This window comes from Excalfactoria chinensis, chromosome Z (genome assembly GCF_039878825.1).
Source record: "Excalfactoria chinensis isolate bCotChi1 chromosome Z, bCotChi1.hap2, whole genome shotgun sequence".
In the NCBI taxonomy this organism is placed as follows: Eukaryota; Metazoa; Chordata; class Aves; order Galliformes; family Phasianidae; genus Excalfactoria; species Excalfactoria chinensis.
Window position 1 is genome coordinate 57119805 of NC_092857.1, and position 12646 is coordinate 57132450.

At 37.9% G+C, this 12646-nt stretch overlaps 1 protein-coding gene across 1 annotated transcript in view; it reads left to right on the plus strand.

The window, feature by feature from the left end:
* Nucleotides 1-12646, plus strand: part of ADGRV1 (adhesion G protein-coupled receptor V1) — a 259889-nt gene that overhangs the window by 198218 nt on the left and 49025 nt on the right. The window contains exon 86 of the mRNA XM_072360423.1: nucleotides 12332-12489. Within this exon, the coding sequence (XP_072216524.1) occupies nucleotides 12332-12489 (158 nt within the window). The remainder of the gene's footprint in view (nucleotides 1-12331; nucleotides 12490-12646) is intronic.

Sequence of the window (12646 nt, forward strand, 5' to 3'; positions counted from 1 at the left end):
TGATGACACCAAATACAGTGCTGAGTCAAAGGAGTTAAATTTAGCTGTGCTATACTTCAGGCAGTAGTGTTTGATTACAGAAGTCTCAAAATGGAGTTGTGTACGTGGGTTACATATTTTACAGCTGTATGAGATGCTTTGGGGAACTCTTATTGTTCATCTGGGATACTCATGCCTTGACTCACAAACAGACAATATTCAATAGCAGAACATTCTCCTACTAATGTACAAGGAATAGCATGTCCTCCATACTAACTGTCCCAGAGAACATCCTCTATTCTTTCTTTCAATTTTGGATGTTTTCAACTTTCTTTCCACTCTCAGCCAACTGCTTTCCTGAAATTATAGAGTGAGAAGTATTTTCCCCCTAACTTCAGTTCTTGCTACCCATCCCTTGGGTAATTAGATTAAACTGAGCCAAGAACATCACATTTGATGTCAAAATGTAGTAGTAGTCCTCTCTACATTATGGACCAAGACCACATCTTAGTATGGGGTGACATGTGAGACAACTGATGGAACATCTTGGCCATGGATTTATGATGAACTCGTACAATGCAGTGAAAGGGATCTTCAAATGTACAAAGATGCACAAGGCTGTAAGATCAACTCACAGCTGCAGCCTAAGTTGTATTTTGGGGAGGGCAGCTCAGTGCTTGCACTGGGGCTGCTGCTCCATGTCTTTAAGGGGTGTCCCAGCGCTGGGAATCTGTGGAAGCAGTTCAGCCTGTATCTGCTGCTCCTGCTGGGCAAAGGTGGGTGCAGTGCTGCAGTACAAATTTAGATTTTAAGACTATTTATGAGGAAGCCAACTGGTACTTCCTTCTGAGCTGTAACACCACGAGTTTCCGTTCTGCACCATGTACTGCACAAGCTGTACTGAGAGCTGCATGTCTGTTTACAAAGCAGGAAAAAAAAACCTCCCTGAAAACCCCAAACAAACAGAGCTCTACATATTGCAGAAGTCTCTTTTAATAGCAGAGTAAATTGATCCAGAACTTAAGGGCTGGAGTTTCTCAGGCTGTTCTTTTAGTAGGTGAGAACTGAGACAAAAATTGTTTTTTGTTTTTTTTTTTTTTTTTTTTAAATCAATATTATCAGGAAACATTTGTGGTTCACTCACAAGAAAGTTTGTTTGCCTATCAGTAACAGTACTGACATGAACTCATGGTAGAAGCTCAAAAAGCACTGTTTAAAATAAAGAGTGTCAGAAATTTTATAACGCTGCTGAGTGTTGTTACATTTCTAAGTTGTTTTACCTGGCATTTTCTTAGCTTTCCTAAATAGCTTACTGTGCTGTTAGAAAGCCTACTTACTTTTAGCAAATTTACTTCTTAAACTACAGAAGGGTTTTTTTTTTGTTGGGTTTTTTTCTTTTTTTTCTTTTTTTTTTTTTTTTCAGAACCAGAAGCAACAGGAACTGACATTTAAATAGCTCCAGATAGATATCATGCAGGGAGAAGTGTAATATTTGCAATTGTTATGTCTGTCATCTGAAACTTCACACATCCTGTGTGTGTTACAGATTGTTCTTTGGGGCTTGAATCCACCAACGTTACGGAACTTCTTTGCAAAATGTAACCTCAGAAGACTGCCAGCTTTTTTAAGACTTCAGATCATGTCTGTCATGGCCATGAACCCTCTGATTTATACAAAGACAGTGCAAAGTGCTTGGGTTTAGGACCTCACCAGTGGCAATGTTGTTTTACAGAAAGAAATAGGAAAAGTATTTCTAATAAGAGGATGTACACATTTAAATATAACTTGATGTAATTGAATGTCTCACTAGAAATGTCTAGCATAAAATGCACGCATATCCAAGAATGTTTCCAATAAATCCAGAATTGAAAATATTTTGTAATTCTGCACTGTACCTTAAAATTGGGATTCAATTTATACCTTGTCACAGTCCTTGTAATTTGGCCAACGTGGGTTAATCATATAGTTTGTTTGCAGGTCATTAAAAAAAAGTGGCAGGGATTTTCCAAAGAATGTGGGAGAGCTGGTCAACCACAGGCTGTAAAGTCAATGTTAGCAGGATGTGGGCTCTGCCAGGCATCTGTGAAAGTTCCAGCCAACACCCTTTGACTCAGTTATAAACTAATGCTACTTTCACCTTAGTGTTAGGCCAGTTACTGGAGCTACCTTACACAAATATAAGCAGTTAGCTCTCCCTTGGTTATTTTGAGCTACTCTCTTGTTGCAGGACAAGAAAAAAAAATCTATTTTCCGTGAGGAGAGTCATGTTAAAAGAAACCCTTGCACACTGGAGAGTAATCAAAATATGAAAGCCATGCTGCATTTCTGTTGGCCTGCCAACTGTAATTTAGAGTACCCTGAGGCTGCTGTAATTTATGCTGACCAGTGTGAAATTGCTTTTCCCTGTTCAGTACGCTAGAAAAGTTAGTCTAGTTGAAGAAGAGGTTCTTGCTTAGTATGCCCACATGAAGATTTCCAAAGCACTGAATCATGGAAAAGGGATAAATGTCTATTTTCCTGAGTCATGATGCCACTTTATTTGCCTTCCAGTGTTTGATTTGCTCCAACCACGTGACTTCTTTTAAACATGTTATGGTTTCAAGGTTTATATGAATAATGAGCTGTTTGCAATGCAGAGTGCATCTGACCATTAATGCTCACCTTTAGTACAGCTGCCATGGCCTTTTGAGTCTTATTTTTGCCAAGTCATCCACAGCCATGTGTGGCACTGCTGGAAGCCAGATGTTTGTTTTTAGTCAAATCACGCCTTTTCACTCTTTGATGAGGGATTTATAGCTTTTAGAAAAACAATGTAATTATCATTATTATCATAATTATTATTATCATCATTAAGTACTTCTAAAACACTGAAAACAATGCCTCTTTTTAATGCATTGTTAGGCAGCTGCAGTGCATTATTTGATTGTGACTTGTATCTTTTTATAGTGGCCAAAGTTTAGTGTTTCATGCAGAGATGCTCAAACACTGCTCAGTTTCTGAATCAGCATAGACGTAAGGATTCACATTTGCTGATTTGGAAATTATGACATCCTAAAATTACAAAAAGATAAGTTTATGATTGATCTGTGATTTATATACATTCTATTTGAACTGCTTAAATATTACTATCACTATATGAATGCAATATTAAAAAACAGTGTTTTATATATCTTATTAGCTGGTTTAATTTGTTCATAAATACTGTAATCAAACCATGAGGAGATATATATTGTCACTGCATCTTCTCTAGAAGTTTCATTTTATCACTGTAAGCCAAGCCACTGGAAAAAAAAAAAAAAAAAAAAAAAAACTGATTTATCAACATTCAGGTCAGCCTGAGATGCTCTAAAGGAACCCGATTCTCTCTGTTACATGTCAGATACCAACTACACTAGGTCTCCCAGAACTGAGTCTTCTTGTCATTTCTAAAAATGTTTTAAATTAAAAAGACTCTTCAAAACCCACATATTCATGGTAAATACATTCAATTCAAAGGTTCTTCATAAACAAACTGGTGATCATTGCATCCCCAGCCAAAACTGCACATCCTGCAGACATACCTGTCCTGTATCAGTTCTGGTTTCTGTGATGAATGTATGTGGCATTAAGATGTGTTGTTTTACATGGTGGCTTTTAGGTTTTTTTTCGTAATTCCAAGTATGTGAAACAATATGATGGTATCAGATGGAAACTACATTGATGTTATTTTTGTAAAATGAAATAGATCTGTGGTGTGTCCTCACAGGTGGAATTTAACTAGTATTAAATAAATGTTGACAGACAGATGATAGAAGGAGTCAGATCTCATTTTATCACTAAGGACTTTTTCGACTCAGAAACTCAGTCTGCCTGTTTCTGGATATTGCCTTGAATGTGCATAGCTGGAATAGTACAGGGGTAGATGTTTTGGTCAATATGAAGATCCATTCTTGAGCAGTGATCCCTAGTTCTTCAATGACAGCCCTGATGCCACCTGCTAAGGAAGATGAAGGAATGAGGATGGGATTTTTTTTTTTTTTTTCCTTTTCATTTTTACCCAGGTGTGCCATGCTTTTTCTAGTACTGGAATATGTTGGTTGGAAAATAATATTTGATGCATCTGAATGCATCCATAGAGACTAAGATGCCTGATTTTCTATGCTCAGTCCTGCCAGCTGAAGTCTCTTAGATTGTACTTGAGGTGTCATTAATATCCTCAGAAGCTTTGTAAAAAATAATTTTTATTCATTCATGTTTTTTTCTACACTGAATATTAGAAACTGTAATCTTTATAGCTCATGCTTAACACATTAAAAAAAAAAAAAAAAAAAAAAAAAAAAAAAAAGAAAAAGAAAAAGGAAGAGTTGCGTAACACTATTGTTTAGATGCAGTTTTATAACTCATGTAACACCTGAAACTTATGACTGCTTTCCATAGGTTTAGGAAAAAAGTGTAATACTTGAGTCTGTTTCATGCCTGTCTGTCATGGTTTTGTGCTGTCAATATTGTGATACTGTGATGACACTGTCCCACAGGACATCCTGGTCATCAAAATGGAAAAAAATAGATTTGATGGATGGATCACTTACTGGATAAGGAATGATCTGGGTGGTCACACTCAGAGAGTTGCGGTAAACAACACAGTGTCCAAGTGGAGACCGATGATGGGTGGTGTTTCTCAGGGATCAGTTTTGGAAACAGTGTTATTTAACATCTTTGTGAGCAACATGGGCAGTGGGATTGAGTGCAACCACAACAAGTTTGCAGATTACACCAAACTGAGTGGTTGTTGACACACTAGAGGGAACGGATGCTATCCAAAGGGACCTGGACAGGCTTGGGAGGTGGGCCCTTGCCAACCTCATGAAGTTCAACAAGGCCAAGTGCAAGGTCCTGTATCTGGGTAGGGGCAATCCCAAACACAAATATAGTCTGAGTGAAGAAGGGCTTGAGAGCAGCCCCGAGGAAATGGCTGTGGGGATGTCAACTGATGAAAGACTCAACCTGAGCCAGGAATGTGTACTTGAGGCCCAGAAGATCAACGATATCCTTGGTTACATAAAGAGAAGCTTGACCAGCAGATCAGGGGAAGTGATTGTGCCCCTCTACTCTACTCTTATGAGATAACAGTTGGAGTCCTGTTCTGGGGCCCTCAGCAGAAGACTGCATGATTCTGTGATTGTGATATGCTTTACCTTTTGCAATATAGAATATAAAAAATCTGTTTTGATGAGTTGTTTTAAAATTCTCATTTGTGTGCTCTGCACGTCCTTCAAGAAAGGCTGCCAAACCTAGCAGGGTGCAAGACATTAGCCAACAAACTAGTTTTTTTAAAACTAAGCATTTTTTAAAGTAAACACTGAGTTTTTAGACTGCAGCTACACATATTTATTTTTTCCCTTGAGTTTCTGAAGGATTACTTTTTCCATTAAATATCATGCAGTTTGCATTGTATGGTATCATAGGTGATTATGGCTAGACACAAGCTTACTTATGAGCAGTGGCATTGATGGGCAAGAACCAAGCAAATGCTAAGTAGTATGTAAAACATCAAATTGGATAGGCTTGGCTCTGTAAATTGACTGTAAAATGTTTAGCAAGTGTTCACAAGAATGCAGGGCTTTGTCTACACTACACCTCAGTGGCTTGATCGGGAAAGAACAGTTCAAGCACAGAGCTAAATACTTCCTAAAATCCATCATTGTAATGCATTTGTTTTAAGTATTCCTTTGTGTTTTTCCCTGAATTTCTAGGAATTAAAGTGGCTGGCTAGTTTGTGTCTGGATCCTCTTTTAATATCAGAAAAAAAGAAGTGTGGTAACTTATCATTGTGGAATACCCCTAAAAATAGCTGATCCCTTCTCCAGTAACCACGATGTCAGGTTTCAGACACTTTTTTCTTTAAACACTCTTTCTTAAACAAACAAACAAACAAACAAACAAAAACGGGGTGCACAGAACAACAGTACTATTCACAAGCAGTGTTTCAGAGTTGTGAGAGATAAGAAACTGTCTACATCATTCCCAGTAGATGTTTGTTCAACCTCTTTTAGACAGTCTTCAATCAGAAACACCATACAGTATTCCCCCCTTCATAATTCTTGCCTTAGGAAGCTTTTACTCACATTTAGATCTGGTGTAATATAAGGCCCTCAGAATGTATTTTGCAGCAAGGAAAATGTGTTAGAATATGGACAAGGTGTTATTCTTTTGCAGTTTGTCTGCCTGAATATTGCCTGTTCCTCTGCCTACTTGTAGATTGCCAATACATGCCATGTCTCTTTACAAAGAAATAGGACAAATCTAAACAATTTGTTTCTGTCCTTCTGAAGGGAATATATTTATAAGGCTTCTTGTAGCCTTTGCTGCTCTCCTGTAAACTGCCTTCTTCCTTTTTCCAACACTGACTAGATCTAATGATCACTTCTTAAGTGTGGCAGCATACGCTGCTGTTCATACATAACACATATCTACACTCTTTTCAACTGCATGAGGTTATGACTCATGTCCTGCTGAATGTGATGCACAGTGATAACCAGATTATTTTCTGCAGAATTAAGAACTAGCCATTGAATGGGGTAGGAATATAGTAGGTTTTCCAAATTTACTTTGTTGGCATTGCCTTACATTGTTTAATTCAAATACTGCCAAAAGTGTCAAAGTTTATCAACTAAATCTGTAACCTCATGAAAGACTGAAATCAGTTGTATATGATGTATTCTCGTTCTGGAAAAGTATCTTGAGTTTTCCCTTTTAATTCTTGATCAGTTGAATGTTCTTTGCCTCTCATACTAGTTCAATTGCATCTGTTCAAGAGGCTTACACCGTTTAGATCATTTTATTGTCTTATCTGATATTTGCAACAACGTTAGTATATGTCTAGTCATCTCAAATTGCCCTGCTTCACGATGTATTGAAAATGAATGTCAAGAGGCTAACTGTGTTTTCAGGTCAGTTTTTCAGAATTCTTGGATGAAATATATCAGTAAGTCATGACTTTAAAATGTCTTTCAAATATTGTTCAACATCTTCTTTGGTTATTAATAGACTGGAAAATATTACAGTCACCTCATAAAATATGGGTCTGGAATAAGGAGTTTCCATCCAGATTTACCACAACACAAAGCTGAGAAAGAAGTCTATTGAATGTCAGTTATAATTCAGAATGTTATTGACATCTGAGGTCTGTTCTGGAAAAGTAACACGGTATTCAGTAGGGACATGCAGAAAGAGTTGCATCTTGCCAACTATAGTTTGCTATGCAGAAATAGAACGGGGAATAACTGGCTGTTAACCAGTTCTGCATGAAGAGATCTCATGCATATTGTGGACAATAAATAGAGTATATATCATAGAGTATATATCCTCTGTGTAAAGGAACTTAGTCTTAAGAACACATAAAGCCCTTCTGCTTTAACCATCTGCTGAGATGAAATGGTTTAGGGCTCTGCAGTTGAAGAAATGCGTGAGTAAAGCTGTGTAGTCAATGAGATTGGCAGTGATCTTCAGTGTAAAATACTCTCAGACAGAGATTCCAGTGCATAGAAAGGTAAAATCAGAAAGAAAACAAGTTGCTTTTTTGAGGAAGCCTGGAGAGTATGAATACAAATTATAATTTAATTTGCCTGTTTTCACTTTGTCATGGTTTTGCTATCAGTATTGCACATCATAACATCATATAAAGTATGGATAATTTTACCGAATGTGCAGCTCACAGAAGGAGACTACATATCCCAGAAAACGATCAAGAATAAGTCACGAGGCAAGGACACTATATAATCTGACTTCGGGCTGGACTTGCTCTCTTGGATCCTGTGAGCCAGGGGGGAGCGTGTGGGAGCATTCCAGCCGTTTCACCTAGAGTTACTGTAGGCCTCTCAGTTTCGGGACTCACTCTCTCTCCTATTTTACTTGATTCATTAGCTTTAATTTCAATTATATTGTATTATATTGTGTTATCCTGTATTTCGATATAGTATTTAGCAAATAAGTGTGCCTCCTTAGATCGTTGCCGCTGTTTTCTTTTCCTTTTTCCCTTTTTCCCTTTCCCTTTGGGCCGGTGGCCCTGCGGGCTGGCTGTCCCCCTGTCATGGGTGCGGTAGATTTTTGGTTAAACCGTGACACACTTTTTAGCATTTTTTTATCTACTTTACAAAGAATTTCCTGAGTGAGCTTTGACTTTTGTTGGGTTTTTTTCAGTATACAGACATCATTTGTTACACAGAGGTGATGAAATACAAATGAGTGCGAATTCATGTGTCTTTGTCTTTTACCTTCCTGATTTAACATGACCAATATGAGCAAACTCACACAATGTGACAACTCCCTGTTCTGGAGTGAAGCTTCCCAACATCTGCAGTGTTCCTAAAGGAAGGGAGAACTTTAAATGCAGTCAAGCTTCACACCCAGGATTAAATAACAATGATAGAAAAATAAAAATTAAGAATGTATTTTTAAAAGCAATAATAACAATAATAATATAGGTCTAGATCTGCAGAGAAACTCATAAAAAAAATAAAAGTCAGGTAGATAGGTACCAATTGGCAAAAGTAGAAGAGAACACTAGGTGAAAGTGTTTTTTTCAAACTTAACTTCCCATAGTTTAAAGCTGCCTTTGAAGGAAGATGTCCTTGGAATTCAAGCAATCCAAAACAGGAATGAAACTGTCTTCAGTGCATTGAACTATTTGAAAAAAATCTTGCTTAGAAAGGCACAAAGTATGTCAGAACTTGTATTCAACATCTTCTTAATTTTTTTTTAAAGTCCTTAAGTCCTTAGCAGTTTTCATATTTTGCTTAAAAATTGTTCCAGTATACATCATGTTTGGGTTTTTGTTTTGTTTTATTTTTTTCTTTTTATACTAAAATTATTCAGAGAAATAAATGATGGTCTCCCATATCTTGTGTAGCTAGAACCACTTTCCTTGTATTAGAGAATATCTTGGATTAAGGGATCATAGAAGACTTTACAAAAGCACTCAAAGGTTCAAGTAGTATACTTCACCCTGCCTGTTGAGAAGACAGCAAATGTAAGAATTCATTTTGTTGATTTAAAGGAAAAAAAAAAAAAAAGAAAAAAGAAAAAAGGAAACAAAGGAAACACCCTGATTCTAGCTGTCCAACCAAGGTTATTTTATTCAACAGAATGACAAAAATATGCATAACTATTTGAGATGTTGTCTTTTCAGAAAAGATGTTGCCTATTAGATATTTGTCCCCTTATGAAAAGTTCCATGCTAGTTTTAATGTGCATTTATGGTAAGAGAGAATATATATATGCCTTAAAGATATTTCTCATCATTCTGGTACTGGTAAAAATTCATAGAGTGAATGTCTTATTGCTTTGTATTGAAGGAAAGAGAAAATCTGATTTGATACTTGGGGTTTTGTTTTGCTGGTTTTGTTTTTGTTTTCTGTTTGATCAGCACACCAAAAGAAAACTAAAGTAAGATTTGTAGATTTGTGTATTTTCTTGTCCATGTAACTTTTCAGATGTTTTTTTTTAGAGCAAGTACCTAGGTTTATTCTACTTTTGTTAACTGAGTATAGAGGAATGTTCACAGAAGCATTTCGAGACACTTTCAGATAGCTTAACAGTATGTGTGATCTCTGAGATACAAAAATGTATCAAGTTGAAAAAGTTAAGGTTTCAGACTGTAAATGTGGTTTCAGAGAATATATTTCTGTTAACATTCTTGGCTTCGTTCTAATCCCTAAAAGTAGTGTAGATTGTGATGTTAGGCCTTCACATCTTTATTCTGTTTGGGTCTATTCATTTCAGGGTAAAAAGTTACTTTCATATCTAAGAAATGTTAAAATTAGAGAGATTAAATAAACCAATAGTGAAGCCAGCAGGCCAGTGGATGTGAGTCTTCTACTCAGCACAGGTGAGGCCACACCTGGAGTCTTGTGTCCAGTTGTGGGTCTCTTGGTCTGAGAGAGAACTAGTCATACAGGACAGAGACCAATACAGGGCCTGGAACACCTCCCCTGTGAGGAGAGGCTGAGAGCTGGAGCTGTTCAGCCTGGAGAAGGGGAGGATGCAGAATGGAGGATGCAGAAATGTCAGAGCAAAGCTTTGTTCAGAGGAGCCCAGTGCCAGGAGTGGAGATAGAGGGCACAACTTGGGCAATACAGAGAAGCTAGCTTCCCTGTTGCTTACTTATTTGCTCACTGATGCTATCAGGCAGTATCTCAGCCTGTTGTCTCACTAAACCTGTGCCTTCTGAAGAAGAGTCAAACAAGGTATTTAAAATTCTGCTGGACTTTGTTTTGTGATTCACTGAATATGCCAGACATGCTCTGGGAGTTACAAAGAACTAAATCCCAGGGATTTACAGGAATTTCTGAACAGATTACTAATAGCATCTCTACCTGACCAAAGGGGTAATGTATGCTAGTGAAACCAATATCCAGGCTCTTCCCAGATGTACATTACACCAGCACTGGTGAAGAACATATTTAGTTGAGCTGACCTGAAAAACAGAAGGGCTGGGTAAGTTACACCCTTTTAATAGGGAGAGCATACTGACTAGACATACTGACTCCTGAGCTGTCCCTTGGGCTGCTCAGTTTTGCGTCATCTCCAGAGTAGGTCAGTGGCAGTAAAGCACATACTTACCTCAAGGGACTTCATAGCAAACTCTGATCAGTCATACAGTAGAGATCTCTCTTTAAATATCAACTCAGTATTCTTCAAGTCTCATATGTGTAATTTGGCTTTTATTTTATTTTATTTTATTTTTGGTAATAAGTCATGTTCCTAACACATCTTTATAAATAATTATAACTTTAATAAACGGAAAGAGCAAGGAGAGAGAGAACAATTTTTATTATTATTATATTTTTTTTAAGTGGGAAGAAGGAAGCATTTGGCTTCAGTGTGCAAATGACATATAATTTCCAGCAACTTGAGAAGAGTCTTGCCTTTAAGAGTTGTTCATTTATTTTAAAAATGTATTTCTTATAATTTAATTTATGGTTTTAAGAGCTAAGTATAGAAAATTGCAAAATGACCTTTTAGACTTTGGTGACTAAGAATAATCACATTAAAAGAAAAAAGCTTGCAGAGTTGGTTAAAATATAATTTCTTCTATTGCAACAGTTTAGATCTCTCAAATATTGGTCAGGCTAAAATATAACATGCATACTTCTAAGGCACAAATGGTATATTCCTTAATGCCTGATAAACCAGCAGAGCCCAGTGCATCCTTCCAAGATTACTCGGGGAATAGAATTTCAAGAAGTCTGAGATAGATGAGTGGACAATGATGAGGACTGAGAGCTAGCTGACTGGCAGAGCTTGGATGGCTGTCATCAGCGGCACAGTCTTGTTGGAGGCTTGTAGTTGGTGGTGTTCCCCAGGATTCATTGCTGAGCCCAATCTTGTTCAAGGTCTCCATCAGTGACCTGGATGAAGAGATAGAATGTGCTCTCAGAAAGTTTGCTAGCAGTAAAAAGTGGGAGAAGTGTCTGATGCACCAGAAAGCTGTGCTGCCATTCAGTAAGACGTGCACAGGCTGAAAGCTAGGCAGAGAGGAACATGATGACATTCAACAGGCAGAGTCCTACAGATGGAGAGGAATAACCACATGCATCAATACAGGTTAGGAGATGACCTGCTGGAAAGGAGTTTTCCACAGAAGGACTTGAGTGTTCTGATGGACAACAGGTTGGCTGCAAGCCAGCAATGTGCCCTTGTAGCCAAGAAGGCCACAAGGTATCCTGGGGTGCATTAAAAACAGAGCAGTCAGCAGGTCGAGGGAGGTGATCCTGCACCTCTTCTCTCCCTGGTCAGGCCACATCTAGAGTATTGTGGTCAATTCTGGGCTCCCCAGTTCAAGGAAGACACAGAATAACTGGATGTGGTCCAGCAGAAGGGTACAAGGGGGTAGAGGAGCCTGTAACAACTCCATAATAAGGAAAGGCTTGGAGATCTGGGACTGTTCAGTCTGGAGAAAACTGAGAGGGAATCTTATAAATACCTAAGGAGTGGGCATCAAGAGAATGGGGCCAGGCTCTTTTCAGTAGTGCTCAGCAACAGAATAAGGAGCAACACGCACAAACAGGAATACAGGAAGTTTACTATGAGGGTGACAGAGCACTGGAGCAGGCTGCCCAGAGAGGTGGTAGAGTCTCCTTCTCTGGAGATACTCAGATGCCACCTGGGCACTTTTCTATGTAACGTACGTAGGGAACCTGATTTAGCAGGCAGTTGGACTGCGTGATCTCCAGGGGTCCCTTTCAACCCCTATAATACTGTGATTCATTTCTTTGATGCATTGATTCTGTGATCTGTATTTTGTTAAGTGTATTCTTATTTACTAATGATATGTGTTTATAAAGATCATTTTTTCCCATTTTTTTTTCATCAGGTGCTTCATCCCAAATGCATATGCTGCTCTCTTCACTGCTGCACTGGTGCCGTTAATGTGCTTGGTAGTGGTTTTCGTGGTGTTCATTCATGCCTACCAAGTAACCCCACAATGGAAAGCTTACGATGATATTTTCAGAGGAAGAACGAATGCTGCAGGTAGGATACATCAGATATCCTTGAGCAAACAAGTCAGGCTCTCAGCATCATGGGGCTGACAATTCTCTCTAGTTCAAAAATAAAATAAAATAAAATAAAATAAAAAATTAAAAAAAAAAAACAACAAAACTCCACCAGAAGCCACAGCTCAATAAAT